We start from the raw sequence: 20,324 nt of genomic DNA, 5'->3' as shown, positions 1-20,324 counted from the left end.
CCTGAACCACAACCGTCAGGGCCGTTTGGCCGAAGACCTCTTAGATTGAAGGACGACCCTCAGGTCGGGCTTCTTCTTCGAGGCCTTCGGCTTAGAGCGTTGCTGACCCCGCCCTCTAGGCCTGGCCGGAGGAGCACGGGTGGCAACGCTCTGTTTTTGTGCCTCACGGTGAGAGGAGCTGGTACACGGCTGAGGCTGCTCCCATCTAGCAGCCTCAGAGGAGTAAACCCGGCGAGGAAGAAATGTCCTGAATGCCGCCGCCTGTTTGCGGGCCTCCTGGTGCCTGGCGACAACTGTGTCGACCGAAGCACCAAAGAGGCCGGCTGAATCCAGGGGGGCATCCAGGAGCGTGACCCTGTCCTTTTCTTTGACTTCGGACAGGGTCAGCCAGAGATGCCTCTCCGCGGCCACCAGGGCTGCCATAGACCGCCCCACAGCTCGGGCGGTCTCCTTGGTGGCGCGGAGAGCGAGATCTGCGGTTCTACGCATCTCTGTGATGTTGACTTCCTCGCCATCATTAAACTCCTTTAGCAGGTCGGCTTGGTACGCTTGGAGGATTGCCATAGTGTGTAGGCATGTACCAGCCTGACCTGCTGCCGTGTACGCCTTGCCCATTAAGCTAGATGTAACTTTCAAAGGCTTAGTGGGCAAGGGCGGAGCCTTCAAGGACGACGCCGAGCCGGGTGACAGATAGCCCGCAAGCGTCTGTTCAACCCGTGGCATCGTCCTATATCCGTGCTCTTCCGCACCCCCCACGTTTCCGTAATTTTCAGAGGGGTTAAAGAGGCGGAAAGAGTACGGCTTCTCCCACGATTTAGAAAGCTCTTTATGTAAATCGGGGAAGAAGGGAAGACTCCGCTTAGGAGGTGCTGACTTTGTCCGCAGGAAGCGATCATCCAATCGGCTTCGCTGCGGCTCATAAGTTTGACTTTGTTCAGCGGGCCAAGAGATGTGAAGCTTGGCGACCGCGTTTGTCAGCACCTCCATCAGCTCCTCGTAGTGAGGCGATCGGGGTGGCGGTGGTGGTTGCACATCCAGGCTCTCAAAGTCAACCTCCTCGGAGGAAGACAAGAGAAGCTCTGGGATCCCCTCCCGGGGGGAAGAAACCGCAGTGCGGGCTTCCACATCCAGGAGGAGATCGCTCGATCCGCTGAGTGAGGGCGGAGATAGGGGTTCACCCGTCTCCATACCCTCCAGCAGATCGAGCTGCGAACCCCACGAGTGCAGCTGCCGCTCCGCCTCGGCGGAAGCGGGGCCAGACCCGCGGGGAACGCTGGTGAAAGCCCCCTCCTCAAAGAGGGCTTTCCGGGAGCGAAGCACCCGCACTGGCAAACGTTCACAGTGCGGACAGCCAGCCTTTTCGAGGGCTGACTGTGCGTGCTCCGCCCCCAAGCAAACCACACATAGGCTGTGTGTATCCCCACCAACAATGAAACGTTGGCAGGGAGGAACACACCGCCTATGTGGGCGCTGCACCGCCACAAAACTCTTTTTTAAAGGTTGCTTTGAAGCCATAACTACTCAAATAAAAGTGTACCAAACTGGGCACGAAAAAACAGCAGAATGGCTTCGAGACAGACACAGACATAGAGCGCTCTCGCTGAATGACAAAAGCTGCCGCCGGCTTCAAACGCACGTGCTTTATACTTCCTGGTCGGTGACGTCACCGCGCCTGTGACGTCACCCCCGTCGTTCATTGGTTGTAGACATGATTCAGAGTGCGGCCCGCCAATGGCGTTCCCCATAGCGTTCCATGACGCGGCTCGAGTTCCCGGAAGGGAACTATTAGTTATTAATATAAAATTCATTAATTTAACAAACTATACTAAGAAAATTAATAAATTAATAGGTCATTTAAAATACTGTCATATTAATCATTTATCATAAAATACTTCACTATAAATAACTATAATCATATATAAATACAAAGTTACAAAAACAAATACAATTGAAAATATAAAAACAAAAGGTAATTAAAAAATGAATGAATTTTATATTAATAACGTAGTTTTTTGTTAATGTAATATAGTTTTAATTAGTGTTTTTATTACTTGAAATAAAATAAACATTAACTAAAATTAATTAAACATCACAAACTTTATTTAAGCTAGTTGCCAATGCAAAATTTCTAAAACTGACATAAACATGACTGCATTAATAAAGAACTACCAAAAAGTTACAAAAGCACACTACAATGGCTAAAATGAAAAAACTGATTCAAAATATTAATAAAAACTGTGATAGCATTTAAATAATACTAATGGTTAATTCTAAAGTTAAAGTTTTTTTAATCTAATATTTATTTTATATCAGCTTTATTTAAATACATTTTTTACTAGTTAAAGTAATAAACATTAATTGAAATCAACATGAAATATCTAAAACTTTATTTCAGCTAGTTGCCAAAGCAAACTAGAATAAAACTAGAATGAAATAAAACTTTAACTAAAATTAAAAATGTTTTTAATACGCATATTAAAAAAGAACTCCAAAAAAACTAAAACTTTACCTAAAATGAAAATGTAACCTAAAAATAAAAACAGATTCAAAATATGAATAAAAACAGTAATAGTATTTCAATAATACTAATGGTTAAATAAGTTAAATAATTCTGAAGTTTGTTTTTCATCTAATACTTATTTTACATCAGCTTTATTTCAATAAAGAAAATAATTTACTAGTTTAAGTTTTAGTTAACAATAACTACTAGTTATTGTTAATATATATATATTACATTTAAGTTTGTTTTTGTAATTTTGTTAGTGTAGTGTTTTTACTTGAAATAAAATGAAATATCAAAAACTTAACATAGAAATGACTGAAATGACATAAGTATATAAAAAAAATGACAAAAGCCCACAAAATGACTAAAACTTTAACTAAAATGGAAATGTAAAATAAAAATAAAAAAGAATCAAAATATTAATAAAAACTGTAGTAGTATATTAATAATACTGGTACTATATATGTTAAATAACCCTAAAGTTTAAGTTTTTCACCTAATAATTATTTTATATCAGCTTTATTTAAAAAATAAATAAATAAAGAAAATTCAAAATACTGATTCAAAATATGAAATAAAAACAGTGATAGTATTTTAATAATACTAGTGGTTAAATAAGTTAAATAATTCTAAAGTTTATATCTAATATTTATTTTATTTTAACTTTATTTCAATAAAGAAAATACATTTGACTAGTTTTAGTTAACAATAAGTAGTAGTTATATAATGATATTTTGTTACGTTTTTGTAATTGGGTTAGTGTAGTTTATTACTAGAAATAAAATAAATATGAACTGAAATAAAATAAAACGACAAACTTTATTTCAGCTAGTTGCCAAGGCAAAATACATAAGCATATAAATAAAAAAGACTACAAAAAATTACAAAAGCACACAACAAAATAACTAAAACTTTAACTAAAATGGAAAATAACAATACAACTGATTAAAAATATGAATTATTTAATATTAAAGTATTACTGTGATAGTATTTCAGTAATACTAATGGTTAAATAAAGTTAAAAAATGATAAAGTTTAAGTTTTTCATCTAATATTTATTTTATATCCGCTTATAAACTATTTTAGTTAACTAATAGTTATTGTTAATATATATATATATATAAACTAATTCAAAAATATTAATAACTCTAATAACTCAGTATTTCAGTAATACTAATGGTTAAATAAGTTAAGAGTTAATATAATATAATATAATAAAATTATATATATATATATATATTAGGGCCGGGACTCGATTAAAAAAATTAATCTAATTAATTAAAGGCTTTGTAATTAATTAATCGAAATTAATCGCATTTTAATCGCATATAAATATTTGACCTGAGAACAGTGAGAAGTACGTTTTTTTTTCATATGGATTTTTAGTATACCATTGAAGAATGACTGAATACATAAGCTTAAGCAACAAAATATTGTTTATTTTTGTTCAACCAAGTCCAACAGACCAGTGCAATATTGCCATTAAGTGTAGCAATAGGATACAGTGTTTCCCCTAGGTTTCCATACTTTTTTTCTCGGTACTTTACCCTACTTTGTGTAATAACGAAAACATTTATTTCAGTGAAAAAATAAGTCCAAAACTCTCTATTTTAACATTTTGAACAATAGGGCTTTACAATCTTTTGCTATTTTTTTTTTAAAGAAATTCTTGTGTGTTTTAATTTTTCTCATAATCAAATGAAAGCATAAACATTTATTTATTTTTAATCAAATTAAAAATAAACATCTTTAATTTTTGGCAAACAAACAGAGGTTTGCTGTTAAAATCAATAAATAATAATAATTTAACATTTAAATAATAATTGTAGTATTTTTTTCTACAATGAAGTGGTTAATCTTGTTGTTATATTTATTTTGTATCATATATATTGTTTTTTTGTCAATTATTTAAATAGGAATATTGTTCTGTTTCATGTTAAACCGTACTTTTATTTTGACAGGTTGCCGTGAAGTGTAAAGTATGATATGATGCTAGTTAGTATGCGTGTAGTAAAAAAAAAAAAAAAACACGTCTCCACCATTCATATATACAGATACAAACGGAACATGCAGGATTCATATTAAAACGGTCTTTTTGCATTTCAGTTTTGACAGACACTAGTCCATATCGCGATTTGAATTAAGTGACAGACCAACTTTTGATTTATCAATCCTATAATCGACGAATTTACGTGGCATTCCGCGCTATAGTAAATTCGGTTTTTATGAATGGAGTCCGCGATCCAGTCCGTGTTTTCACGGAGGAGACATTGTAAACGCGCCCCCCTAAGATAATGGTAGGGGAAACACTGGGATATTTAAAAATATACTAGCCTACATTTCAGAAATTCTGGTACCCTATAGGTAGGTAGACCTTCTGTAAAAGCATTAAGGTGATACTTGAGGCTCTATGTGCTAGTTGGTGCTCCAGTATAATCGGTCCGCCGAAACTCATCCAGTGAGAAACGTTCCGCGGTGCAAAATTAAGTGCGATTAAAATGCGTTAAAAAAAAATTAACGCGTTATTTTTTTGTAATTAATTAATCTAAATTAACGTGTTAAAGTCCCGGCCCTAATATATATATATAATTTATTTATTTAATTTTAGTTTTTGTAATTTTGTTAGTGTAGTTTTAATTACTTGAAATAAAATAAACACATTAATTGAAATGAAAATGAAATATCAAAAACTTTATTTCAGCTAGTTGCCAAAGCAAAATTTAGAATGTAAAAAATTTATTTTATAATTTCTCTGATAATATATACGCATATTAAAAAAGAACTACACAAATTACAAAAGCAACTACAACTTTGACTAAAATGGAAATGTAACCTAAAAATAAAAACAAATCAAAATATTAATAAAAACTGTGATGTAATGGTTAAATAACGCTAAAGTTTAATTATATTTTATATCAGCTTTATTTTATATAATATAATAAAATACAATATAATAGTTGTCATTATTTCTTGTGGCAGCGTTGTCACAAATGCGTAACTCAATTTCAGCCTAAACCTGTTTGTTATTTGAGCTGTAAAACTCTAATGAAATCAAGTTAAAATAGTGTTTTTATTAAAGCACAATGCTGTTTCTTTCGCTGATTAAATGCCTATTATAGCGGTAAAGAGCACGAGGCCATCTGTTTTCTCTCATTCTGAACTGGTCCACATCTCTACACTACTGCTGTAGCCATAGTAACTATTACTTGGCAACAACACTGACTGAAGGTGTCAAAACCTGAAGTGAAAATGCTGGAGAAGATGATAAAATAGCAGATTTGAGATATACAGATGAGAACGAGAGGTTCAGAGGTGTTCAGACGCCAGCGTGAGCATTATTAATGGTGCATCGTGTATTACTGACAGGGACTGTCTTACCATACAGGATACACTCCCAGCCTGGAACTGATGAACACCAGGGCAAACATGACGAACAGGACGTTGCAGAGTCTCTGGCATTTGGCATAGTTGGCCATTTTAGCAGCCTGCAAACGCAAATTTGACACATGATTCATATCAACATGACAGACATTAATGCACGTACATTGCACGTCTTGTATCTTGATTCATAACCATTCTTGGACCATAAAAAAAAACACTATAAAGTCGTCATATGTATAAATAACGAAATAATGTATTTATTACATTATGCATCACAGTATTATGACTATTTCATTATTTACATTACACTTACATTATACATGTATCTTTTTTATTTTATTTTATAATTTTATTTTAAATTGTATTTATTTATTTATTATTATTAATATTATTATTATTATAATCTATATTTACTGTTAGATTATTTATTTACTTATATATTTTTTTTATTAAATGTTTAATATTATATTAAATATATGATTACATTTTTAATTTTTACTTCTATAATGCTTGTTATATGCATTTAAATGTGGGAAAAAAATATTGTATACGTGTTTAAATGGTAAAATATGTTGTATTAAGAACTGTATTTAAAAATAAAGGCATTTAATTTTATGTATTATATTTTTATTTATTATTTTATTAAATATATTTAATATTATATTTATTATTTATATTTTTTTATTTTCATTTAATTTCAATTAAACGTATTTAATATTACATTGTGTATTTTTTATTTCATTTATAAAACATTTTTTTTTGCAGTAGCAAACCAAGTCCCCTAAACAAGCCGCCTCTGTCTTTTCACAACAATTAAATGTTTATTTTTTACTTCTAAAATGCTTGTTATATGAGTTTAAATGTAAGAAATATTGTATACATGTTTAAACGGTAAAATATGCTGTATTAAGAACTGTATTTAACAAAAATAAAGGCCTTTAATCATATGTATTATATATTTTTTAAATTGTTTCATATTATATTTGTGTTATTTATATATTTGTATTTTTCAATTAAATTTTATTATTATTTACATTTTTATTTATTTGTTAATTAAATATATAATTAATATTATATTTAATTATATTTATTTTTTATTTATATATTTGTATTAATTTTTTTAATTGAATACATTTAATATTATATTTATTTATTATTTATATATTTTTGTTTGTATTTATTTTGTAATTAAGTATATTTACTGTATTTGTGTTTTACTTTATTTATTTATTTATTTATTTATTTTTGCTGTAGCATAAATCATTTTATTTTATGCAAAGCAATCCAAGTCCCCTAAACAAGCTGCATCCATCTATTCACAACAATTAAATGTTTAATATTTACTATCATAAATATTATTAATATTTAATCTTAAATGCTTGTTTTACGAGTTTAAATGTAAGAAATATTGTATACATGTTTAAATGGTAAAATATGTTGTATTAAGAACTGTATTTAACGAAAATAAAGGCATATATATTTATTTTTTTCATTTATATTTATTTCTTAAATATTTTAATTTATATATTTTTTTATTAAATGTTTAATATTATATTTAATTATATTTATTATTTATTTATATCTTTTTGTTTTTATTATTTAAATGTTTAATATATTTAATTATATTTATTATATATTTTTATTTATTTTAATTATATTTATTTATATTTTGTATTTATTTATTTTTATTTATTATTTATTTATATCTTTTTGTTTTTATTATTTAAATGTTTAATATATTTATTATATATTTTTATTTATTTGAATTATATTTAATTATTTATATTTTGTATTTATTTATTTATATTATATTTAACGTATATTTACTATATTTATCATTTATAACTTTTTAAAATTTGTTTAATTTTATTTATTTATTATTATATATTTTTATTTATTTTTTAATTAAATATATTTAATATATAAAATATAATATTTGTATTTTAATTTATAAAAGTTTTTTTTCCTGTAGCCTAAATCATTTTTTTATACAAAGACAGTCACCTAAACAAGCCACATCTGTCTTTTCACACGATTAAATGCTTAATTTTTACTTCTAAAATGTTAGAAATACTGTATATGTTTATATAGTAAAATATGTTGTATTAAGAACTGTATTTAACAAAAATAAACACATTATATTTACGTTTCATTTTTTTTTGTTAAATATATTTAATATTTTATTTAATTATATTTAACTATTATTAAATATTAAACAACACTTCCAATTTTAGCGCCAAATCAAACCCTGCTGTTTTAACATTTGTCTCAAAACAATTTCTAGTTATCAATGCAACAGAAACGAGTATATCAGTGAATGTGGACTTAAATTTGATTGTTTTTGTTCATAAAAAATCATACTGACCACATTGACAGTACTTTTATTGTGTTTATTTGCACTTTTTGGAGCTTGACAGCCATTATTTTCCAATAGGAAAGAAATCAAACAAGTTTGGAACAACATGAGGGCGAGTAAATAATAAACGATTTGTATTTTTGTGTGGACTATGCTTTTAAAAATGATCTCTATCATGTAGCTAATAGATGGGCTAACTAACTTTCCAACATTAAAATTCGAATCTGTAACTTTAAAACTTGTAAGAATTCCTATTGTTGTAGGCTTTCAAATATATGCTAATAATTGATGGGATTGTGTGTTTTTCAGTGGTTTTGATGGCTGTAACAAAAAGTCACCTCCAGCAGGACGTCAGCAGCATCGTGCAGACACATGACCAGCGTTCCCACCCGCGCCATGTTATTCACATATGAGAAAGTGATCAGAGAGATGGTGGCCACGTGATGCAGGAACATCAGGAGAAAGTCCTACAGGAAGTCAAACGGCAAGTGTAAATGTTTTACGTACTTAAAACCTACAAGACAAACATTGCTGTTATGCAGTACATTCTTCTGTCCACATCATACATGCATCAAATATTAAAACAAATATCATGTTAGCTACTTTTTTGAAATCACAATATCTCAATTAAATGAACATGAGTGTGAATTTTAGATCAGATTTTCTCAATTAATTAACAAAAAGTCATAATAGTATCAATATCAACTTCAAGTCAGGGTTGTAATTGTTAGTAAAATATAAAATAAAAACATAAAAAAGGTAAATGAATATGAACTGAAAATATAAAAGAGATATATTAAGTATAAAATACAAAAATGCATATTTGTGTTATAGAATAGAATATATATATATATATATATACAGTTTCTTATGATTTATGATTTATACATTACCAGTCAAACGTTTTTGAACAGTAAGATACTTAATGTTTTTTTAAGAAGTCACCATTTATTTGATTCAAAGTGCAGCAAAAGCAGTCCAATTTTGAATTATTTTTATTATTTAAAATAACTGTTTTCTATTTGAATATATTTTAAAATGTCATTTATTCCTGTGATTTCAAAGCAGAATTTTAAGCATCATTCCTCCAGACACATGATTCTTCAGAAATCATTCTAATATTCAGTAGATTTTTTTTTTTTAGGTTTCTTTGAATATTATTTATAGCTTTTTGTTTTTAGTTATTTTTTAAATAACTTTTATTTAATTTAGAAAAGTTTTTTTTTTTTTTTTTTTTTTTTGCTGTAGCATAAATTTTATTTTATACAAAGCAGACCAAGTCCCCCTAAACAAGCTGCATCTGCGTATTTACAACGATTAAATGTTTAATATTTACTTCTAAAATGCTTGTTAAATGGGTATAAGCGTCATTACTCCAGTCACATGATCCTTCAGAAATCGTTCTAATATTCTCATTTGTTGCTCAAAAAAACATTTATGTTGATAAGGGCTGAGTAGACTTTTTTCAGTTTTTCTTTGATGAATAGAAAGTTCAGAAGAACAGCATTTATCTGAAATAGAAACCTTTTGTAACATTATAGATGTCTTTATCATCACTTTTGATGATAAAGACAATTTAAAGCATCCTTGCTAAATAAAAGTATTAATTTTTGTAATTTCTTTTCTAAAAAAAAAACTATACTGACTGCAAACTTTTTTTTTTATCTCAGATAAATGCTGATCTTTGGATCTTTCTATTCATCAAAGAATCCTGAAAAAGTGTACTCATCTGTTTTATATATTATTGATAATAATAATAATAATAATAATAATAATAATAATAATAATACATGTTTTTTTAGCACAAATCAGAATATTAGAATGATTTCTGAAGGATCATGTGGCTGGAGTAATGATGCTGAAAATTCAGCTTTGATCAAAAGAATAAATTACATTTTAAAATATAATCAAATAGAAAACAGTTATTTTAAATAGTAAAAATATTTCACAATATTACCGCTTTTGCTCCATTTTGGATCAAATAAATACAGGCTTGGTGAGCAGAAGAGACGTCTTTAACAACAGTAAAAATCTTACTGTTAAAAAACTTTTGATCTGTTTGAGAAACAAGTAAATTTTGTTTTATACTAAACTAAACTAAACTAAACTACTGATGACATTTCATACAAATATAAAATTAAAATGTTGTCATTAAAAACTTTTTTTTAACAATTTGTCAAAATAACAAAAAAGATGCCATGTTTTTAGACATTTACAGATGACTAATTTTATGCAAAAAAAAAACCCTCTAAATGACGATTATTTTAATTGAAATGTGGAAGAAAGGTTATGAGAGCTTTATAGGAGAAAACAAATATTAACCTATACCTAGTAAATCTAGACAAACTGAGGATTTTAAAAATCAAAAAGTAAAAATGATAAAAACATTTAACAAAATCAAATTAATAATGCACAATGATAATATAAAATAAAAACAATATTCAGAAATGTTTATTCACAAATAAAAACATTTGTTCGAAAATTGACTGCGCTAAACTGCTAACCCCAGACTGAGCAATGAATGACAAACAATGGCTCTCGATTTCCTACGCGCTAGTCTTTTGTTTCATTTTCTTGCTATTGTGTAAATAATCAAGCTATAATTTGAAATGTTTATGTGACTGAGCTTGACCAAAGATATTTCTGAAAGGCTTTTTTATAAATAGTGTTTTTAAATTAAAACACAAGCGTATTCAGGATTTTAAGAGTCTAAAATGTCCTGCAGTACAAGGACTAATTCAAGTTTGCTTGCATTTTCTCATTTACACTTCCATAAAGACTTGCTAATGTGTGCATGTTTAACATTCAACCAAAACTTTTGAATCAATCTAAACATCTTTATTCTCAAACACTGCTACCGAATGAATAATATAGATAAATAAAGAGCCTTCAGTGTCCTCACACTCTATTCTCACAGAGGAAATCCTGTTGAAGAAAGCTGTTAAGAGGCCAGGTTTTGCATGCTTCCCTGCGGTATGATGGGTTTGCACTGACTTAGTAAGCAGGTTGATGATGGTGATGATGGTGAAGATGAAGAGGAAGTGCAGTGGGGTGAAAAACAGAATGGAAGCATGGCAAATGAAGAGGAGGGGCACACTGGTGCAGGCGGGAATGAGGCAGAGCACATCCTCAATGCGTGCACGGAAAAAACTGAAAGGAGAGAGCAAAGAAAATCAAGATTTGTATTTCCTGAAGGAAACAGCAGGGCATGCAAGGTAGAAACAAAAGATGGTGTTTTAGTTTGTGAGGTTTTTTACTGTTACAACCTGTCTTGTTTCCAGTCAGCGTTTTTTAGCTAAAATAAAATAAAAATAAATAAATAATTAAAACAATAAAATAAATAAATAAAATTGTATATAAGCTAAAATAAGTTTATATATTTTCAAGTGTATTTTCTATCAGTTAATGTTTATTTTAAGCATTTATTCATGATTTTAGTAGTTAACAACAATAAACTTGATACATATATTTTTATAAAGGATTTTATTAATTTGTATGTGTGTGTATGTGTGTGTGTGTATATATACATATACATACACACACACACACACACACACACACACACACACACACACACACACACACACACACACACACACACATATATATATGTGTATATATATATATATATATATATATATATATATATATATAAACATTTCTAAGTTTATAATATTTTTATCAGTTAATGATATTATAAAAATATAATTATAAATAATAATGATTTATAGTATCATGAATATCAGTCAATTTTTATTGAATTATATATTTGTATAACATTTCACATTAACATAAGTTTAATGTGTATATTAATAAATAAAGTTTGAGTTTTCATATTTAATTTTATATCTGTGAATTTTTAATTTAATTTTTTATATATCTATATCTATATATCTATATATATATATATATATATATATATATATATATATATATATATATATATACTGTTTAAGTTTTTATATTTTTATTTTATATCAGTGAATTTTAATAAAAATAAATAATAAATGATAAAAATTCTATCTATCTATCTATCTATCTATCTATCTATCTATCTATCTATCTATCTATCTATCTATCTATCTATCTATCTATCTATCTATAATACTATAATACTACAAGAAATATTTACAACTCTTCTGTTCTATTAGTTATTGTTAATATTTTGAATCAGTTATTATTTTTAGGTTTATATATATATATCAATTTAGTAAATTACAATATGTAGGGTTACTTATTTTAAACAAACCCTAACCGTTGCCTTGAAAACACTAAAAACAGAAAACCATGCCAACAATGAGCAGAGAAATGAGAGCGTCTGAGAGCATGAGTCTGGCACTGAGGGTTTGTGAAGGAAAGAAGAGAAGAAAAGAAAGAAAATCTATAAAGCACAGACTGCAGGTGCTAACTGCGATTTCAAGGAGTCTTTGAGAGCAAGCGTCCACCTGTTTAAACACACAGGCTGAGCATCTCCTGCGTTATGCCGCAAAACCAATACGGCTGCGACAGCGAGAGCTCGTGTCAGCTGCAGGAGAGCACTTTTACACTGAGAGGACACTGCCGTAATCAACACGGGACAATTACACAGCCTGCGGAGCTCAATGAAGCTTTTGAGAGCACTGAGGGCAGTCTGGATTTTAGTTGTTTACATTTGCATTCATTTACATGACATTTGTTCGAGGATGACGTTGTGTCCCAAACAGGCGCAGCGTGAGAAGTTTACAGCGGCAAGCAATTTGCCTGTCCACACTGCAAGCAAAGATTATGTGCGGTTAGGTGCAATAACAGCTGAAAAGAAGATAAATGATGTTAATGTAGCATGAATTATATGACGCAGGATTTTGGACCAATGAGATTCGACGGTGGGCGGGGCATCCCAGTGCGGCCTAAACAAACCCAATGTTTAACATGCATTGTTTGTTGCAATTATTCAAAATGCAAATGTATGACAGTTTCCCAAAATTTTCCTCAAAATGTGTTATTAGCATGATTAACATGTTTTTAGCTTCATTTACATTTGAGCATGTTTCCAGCATTATTAGCTTGTTGTTAGCATGATTAGTATTTTAACATGTTTTAACATGATTAATGTGAGCATGTTTGGAGCATTAGCTTGTTGCTAGCACGTTACTGTCATGATTAGCATGTTTTAATGGGATTAGCATGTTGCTAGCATGTTTATAGCATGATTAACATGTTTTAGCATCCTTAATGTGAACATGTTTCAAACATTATTAGCATGTTACTAGCACGATTAGCACTTTGCTAGCATGAGTAACATGTTATTAGCATGTTGCTAACATGTTTTAATGGGATTAGAATGTTGCTAGCATGTTTACAGCATGATTAACATGTTAACATGTTCACAGTAATGACGTTAAAACATGTTTCAAGCATTGTTAGCATGGTACTAGCATGATTTGCATGTTGCTAGCATGAGTAACATGGTATTAACATGTTGCTAACATGTTTTAATGGGATTAGAATGTTGCTAGCATGTTTACAGCATGATTAACATGTTAACATGTTTTAGCATCATTAATGTGAACATGTTTCAAGCATTATTAGCATGTTACTAGCACGATTAGCATGTTGCTAGCATGAGTAACATGTTATTAGCATGTTGTTAACATGTTTTAATGAGATTAGGATGTTGCTAGCATGTTTATAGCATGATTAACATGTTAACATGTTTTAGCATCCTTAATGTGAACATGTTTCAAGCATTATTAGCATGTTACTAGCATTATTAGCATGATTAACATGTTAATCATTGTTAACACATTGTTGCTAGCATGAGTAATATGATACTAGCATGTTTTAGCTTAATTAACATGATGTGAGCATGTTTCAACATTGTTAGCTTGTTGTTAGCATGTTATTAGCATGATTAGTATTTTAACATGTTTTAACATAATTAATGTGTGCATGTTTGGAGCATTAGCTTGTTGCTAGCACGTTAATAGCATGATTAGCAAGTTGCTAACATGTTTTAGCATGATTAACATGAGCACATTTCAAACATTTTTAGCTCATTGTTAACACATAGTTGCTAGCATGAGTAATGTTACTAGCATGTTTTAACTTAACATGATTTGAGCATGTTTTGACATTTGTTAGCTTGTTGTTAGCAAGTTATTAGCATGGTTAACATGTTGCTAGCATGATTAGCATGTTTTTAGCTATGTACATTTGATAATGTTTAAGCATTATTAGCTTGTTGTTAGCATGTTATTAGAATGATTAGTGTTTTAACATGTTCTAACATGATTAATGTGAGCATGTTTCAAACATTAGCTTGTTGTTAGCATCATTACTAGCATGATTAACATGTTTTTAGCATGAGTAACATGTTATTAGCATGTTGGTAGCATGTTTAACAGGATTAGCATGATTACCATTGCTAACATGTTTTAGCATTATTAACATTTGAGCATGTTTCAAGCATGTTACTAGCATGATTAGCATGAACATGTTTCAAGCATTATTAGCTCTTTGTTAACACATTGCTAACATAATAAACGTGTCGCTAGCATGCCGAACATGTTACTAGCAAGTTGCTAACCTGTTTTAGCTTTGTTTTAGTGATGTTGCCATGTTTTGAGCATTATTAGCTTGTTAGCCTGTTACTAGCATGATTAACATGTTAAAAGCATGTTGTTAGCATGTTTTTAATGGGATTACCATGTTTATAGCATGATTAACTAACTAGTTTTAGCATGTTTTTGCTGTCAGCATGTTTTTAATGCAATTAACATGTTTTAACATGATTAGCTTGTTGCGTGCACATTACTAGCATTATTAACGTGTTGCTAGAATGATTAACATGTTTTTAGCATGTCGTTTACATGTTTTAATGAGATTAGCATTTTGTTAGCATGTTATAGCATAATTAGCTTGCTGCTAGCACATTACTAGCATGATTAACATATTGTTAGCATGTTTCTGGCATTTTTTAACACGATTAGCATGTTGCTACCATGTTTCTAGCATGTTTTTAACTTGATTAGCATATTGCATGATCAAGGCTGCAATAATTTTTATCAAAAATACAGAAAAATACAGTAATATTGTAAAATATTAATACAATTTAAAATAACTGTTTTGTATTTAAATATATTTTAAATCTAATTTATTTCTGTGATCAAAGCTGAATTTTCAGCATCCTTACTCCAGTCTTCAGCGTCACATGATCCTTCAGAAATCATTCTAATATGCAGATTTGAAACATTTCTGATTATTATTAATGTTAAAAACAGTTCTGCTACCACTTTTGTGGAAACCGTCATACTGCATTTTTCGAAAGAGTGCTTATTTAAAATGCAAATATTTTGTAACATTATAATAGTCTTTACTGACACTTTAGAGCAATTTAATGCATCCTTGCAGAATTTCTTAAAATAAAAAAAAATGAATAAATAAATTTGCAACAATTTATACCACAAAAGTTTCATTTCTGAATAAATCAGCATAATTTATCAGGCACCCATTTAGCTACAACATTTTCCAAAGGTTAATTAAAAAACTGCAATTTATGCACATGACAATGCATTCATAAAGAAACTCAACTCCGTCATGCAAATAAATGAACATCATGCATACTGATCATAAATATGCATTTTCCCATAACCCTTCATATCAGAACACAATGAATATTAAACACTGCAGGCTTCAGCTGAAATAAAGTGGCAGCCGTTATTAGTGGTCATGATTTGACACGTTTAAAAGGAAGTTCCCCCGAAACCAGAAAACCCTTCCGCTCTTGCACAGCAGAGGAAACAAGAGACTCGCACGTCGCTGCTAATAAACGCAGCACGATCCTCTCACGAGAAACTCAAAGCACTGCAGCAGACGCGTCTAACAAGACCAAAGCTACGCTCACTGCCTTCCACAAAGCTATCTTTCAAGTTCAGATGTGCAGTAACTGCTGCCAGCAGCCCAATACTGATGCTCTGAAGATGAAAAGCAGTTTTATCTGAGACTGTAAACTCACAGTTACGTACCTTTCTTCTGATGTCTGTGAATTGCGAGAAGAGCAGCGACAGATAGAAGGACAGCTCCAGAATGTAGTAGTAATGCAAATCCACGGTTAATGGCTATAAAAGTCAGACACAATATAGTCAAAAACACAAAACCATACATACAGCAGCCCTAATGAGCATTTTGAGCAGGGATTCCCAAACGTTTTTGGCAGCCGAACTCATCTGACTTCAAATATTTAGTCAAGTTTGTGAGAAACAAATCCATCGTTAAGGCATTTTAACTATAAACTGTCACTTTTGGTCAAAATATGAGTCCATAATCTATAATAACGCTTCCTCCTGTGAAAAAGTCCATCCTCTGTTGTCCTCTCACATCAAAGTCCTCCTGCGTATTTGTTTACAGCTGTTTTTGTTTGTAAACAGTCCTTGATCTGTGCATATTTCTGTTCTGATTCAGATCAGACGACTTTTTCACTGTATAAAGCGTTATTATTATGGATTATGGATTCATATTTAAAGGAACACTCCACTTTTTTGTAAATGGGCTCATTCTCCAACTCCCCCTGAGTTAATAAGTTTAGTTTTTCCGTTTTGAAATCCATTCAGCCGTTCTCCTGTTCATTTAGCATAGCTTAGCATAGATCATTAAATCCTATGAGACCAATATAGCATCACGTTCAAAAATGACCAACAAGTTTCGACAAGTTTGTCCTATTTAAAACTTGACTCTTCTGTAGTTATATCGTGTACTAAAACCGGCGGAAAATGTAAAGCTGCGATTTTCTAGGCCGATAAGATTAGAAACACAACTCCAAGGAAGTTTGCAGCCGTAATATGGACGCAGCAGGCGCAGTAATATCACGCAGCGTCTGAAGTTCGGTCACAATTTTCAAAAAGCCCGTCACATTGGCAGTTACCTAGCTGGGAACTCCATATTACGGCAGCAAACTTCCTTGACTATTACGCCGGAATGGGAGTGTAGTTCCTAATCTTATCGGCCTAGAAAACCGCAGCTTTACATTTCCGCTGGTATTAGTACACGATATAACTACAGAAGAGTCAAGTTTTAATTAGGACAAATATGGAAACTCGTTTGGCATTTTTGAACGTGATGCTATTGGTCTCAATGGGATTCAATGATCTATGCTAAGCTATGCTAAAAGTGATATCGCCAGAACAGGAGAACGGCTGAATGGATTTCAAAACGGTAAAAATCAACTTATTAACTCGGGGGGAGTTGTAGAATGAGCCTCTTTCCAAAAAAAGTGGAGTGTCCCTTTAATCTGCAATTGGAATTTCATTTGAAAAAATTCTCGATTGTGTGTTTCTCACAATATATCTCAAAATTCTGAGAAAAAAGTCAGAACTGTGAGATAAAAAGTCACAATAACATTTTTAATTTTTTTTTACTCGGTGGAAACGGCTTTCATACTTGAGGGTAAGTATATTTAGTGTATATATATATAATTTTTTTTTTTTTTTTTTTTTTGGTGAACGATTCCTTTGATATTACATTTTAATTAAATATTTTTTTTTATATGATGTAATTAGCTTTTCATCAACTCAGACCCAATGCAGTTCTGTGAACCTCAGTTTGGGAAGCCCTGATTTAGGACCTTTAGAAATATAAAGGTCCTAAAAAGTTTCATAAAACTTTATTTACAGCTCAATTGTTAACATGATAATTCTTTAATTTACTTTAACCTTTAAGAAACATTACTGCTTGAAAACATTATTGTATTTAATTTTTTTTCATTGCATAACATTGGTTAATGGAAATAGCATCACAAAAGTTTGGGGCAAATCGGTTATGGAAAAGCACTTACTGTTATCGTCTCAGTGTAAAATACAAAAATGTGTTAAATTGTACTTTGTTGGTAGGCTATAATGTCTACTAGATTGTTAAAAATGTTCAGTTTTAAGTAAATATAATATTTTTTCTTTGAAAAGCAAGACAAAACTGTAAAAAGCTAACATTGGCTATTTAATTTATGCAATGGTGAAAAAAAAAAAAAGGCAAAATACATAGGGGGAAAAACACGAAAAACCATGTTCGGTAATCTGCCTTTCGGCCCACTGGGTAATTTTGTTCGACTTCGGCCAAGAATTTTCATTTCGGTGCATCCCTAGTAGACACAGTGTTTTTAGTCATTTTTGAAGGGATCATTTTGACAATCTTGTCGAATGCAAAGGAAGAACTTTTAGTACATTCTTGTCATGTAAACATACCCTCAGAGAGAAAGAGAGAGGAAAAAAAAGACTATGATACAGTATGACCCTTATAATAATGATAATTAATATATCAGACAGTATAAGTGTACCTGATAGGGGTAGTTGTACCAGCACTCTCGGGTGTTCCACAGCCACGGGCTCTGTAAAATCAAACACAGAGACACAAATGATCTCCAGAGCTTTTCACTAAAGACACAGGATAATGTCTTTTGAAAGAGCTTTTTGAATGCTGCTACATCAAAGTATGAAAAAGACCGAAAATACAATCATTATCCTCAGTGCTAGCTACATAATAGAAATGCTTTGAATTCACTTTTTTTTCCCTCTCGATAGACCACATCATTATGTAGGAAAGTTAGTTGGCATCAAAGCCTGGTATTGTGAAGCTGATGATTTCCTGTGAGATCTGCTGTTGTGCTTTGAGAATACCAACATATGATCCAATCCAACGCAACTTTTGGCTAATTAGCGACTTCACAGCATCGTTCTCAAAGACCACATACAAGAATAAGAAAAGCTCTGGACAAATTTCTTTTGCTTTAGTCGAAAGATGTAACATCATTATACAGTGGTGTGAAAAAGTGTTAGCCCCCTTTCTGATTTTTTTTTTTTTTGTCACTCTTTAATGCTTCAGATCATCAAACAAATTAAAGTATTAATCAAAGATAACACAAGTAAACACAACATGCAGTTTTTGAATGAAGTTTTTTTATTATAAAGGGAAAGCAAAATCCAAACCCACATGGCACTGTGAAAAAGTTTATGCCCCCTAAACTTAACTGGTTGGGCCACCCTTAGCAGCAACAACTGCAATCAAGCATTTGTGATAACTTGCAATAAGTCTGTTACAGTGCTGTGCAATAATTTTTGTTGTAATTAAGCCACATTGGAGGGTTTTCGAGCACGAACCACCTTTTTAAGGTCATGCCACAGCATCTCAGTAAGATTCAGGTCAGGACTTTGACTAGGCCACTCCAAAGTCTTCATTTTGTTTTTCTTTAGCCATTCAGAGGTGGATTTGCTGGTGTATTTTGGATCATTGTCCTGCTGCAGAACCCAAGTTCGCTTCAGCTTGAGGTCATGAACAGATGGCCGGACATTGTCCTTCAGGATATTTTTGGTAGACACCAGAATTCATGGTTCCATTTATCACAGCACGTCTTCCAGGTCCAGAAGCAGCAAAACAGCCCCAGACCATCACACTACCACCAACATATTTTACTGTTGGTATGATGTTCTTTTTCTGAAATGCTGTGTTACTTTTGCGCCAGATGTAATGGGACACACACCTTCCAAAAAGTTCAACTTTTGTCTCGTCAGTCTGCAGAGTATTTTCCCAAAAGTCTTGGGGATCATCAAGATGTGTTCTGGCAAAACTGAGACGAGCCTTTATGTTCTTTTTGCTCAGCAGCGGTTTTTATCTTGGAACTCTGCCATGCAGGCCATTTTTGCCCAGTCTCTTTCTTATGGTGGAGTCATAAACACTGACCTTAACTGAGGCAAGAGAGGCCTGCAGTTCTTTAGATGTTGTTGTGTGGTCTTTTGTGACCTCTTGGATGAATCACTGCGCTCTTGGGGTAATTTTGGTCGGCCGGCCACTCCTGGGATAATGGCTCTTACCGTGGTTCGCTGGAGTCCCAAAGCTTTAGAAATGGCTTTATAACCTTTTCCAGACTGATAGATCTCAATTACTTTCTTTCTCATTTGTTCTAGATCTTTTGGTCTACTTCACTTTGTCAGGCAGGTCCTATTTAAGTGATTTCTTGATTGCGAACAGGTGTGGCAGCAATCAGGCCTGGGTGTGGCTAGAGAAACTGACCTCAGGTGTGAGAAACCACAGTTATGTTTTAACGGGGAGACAAACACTTTT

The 20,324-nt window shown here is 31.6% G+C and overlaps 1 protein-coding gene across 1 annotated transcript in view; it reads right to left on the bottom strand.

The window, feature by feature from the left end:
• The window catches only part of cers6 (ceramide synthase 6), a 76,708-nt gene that overhangs the window by 16,202 nt on the left and 40,182 nt on the right, over nt 1-20,324 (bottom strand). The window contains exons 5-8 of the mRNA XM_073845724.1: nt 18,544-18,594; nt 16,244-16,336; nt 8,579-8,707; nt 5,882-5,988 (exon numbers count right to left, since the gene is read on the bottom strand). Coding sequence (XP_073701825.1) covers nt 5,882-5,988; nt 8,579-8,707; nt 16,244-16,336; nt 18,544-18,594 — 380 coding nt within the window. The remainder of the gene's footprint in view (nt 1-5,881; nt 5,989-8,578; nt 8,708-16,243; nt 16,337-18,543; nt 18,595-20,324) is intronic.

The sequence above is a fragment of the Garra rufa genome, chromosome 8 (assembly GCF_049309525.1).
Source record: "Garra rufa chromosome 8, GarRuf1.0, whole genome shotgun sequence".
NCBI classification, from domain to species: Eukaryota; Metazoa; Chordata; class Actinopteri; order Cypriniformes; family Cyprinidae; genus Garra; species Garra rufa.
This window is presented reverse-complemented; position numbering and strand designations above follow the sequence as displayed.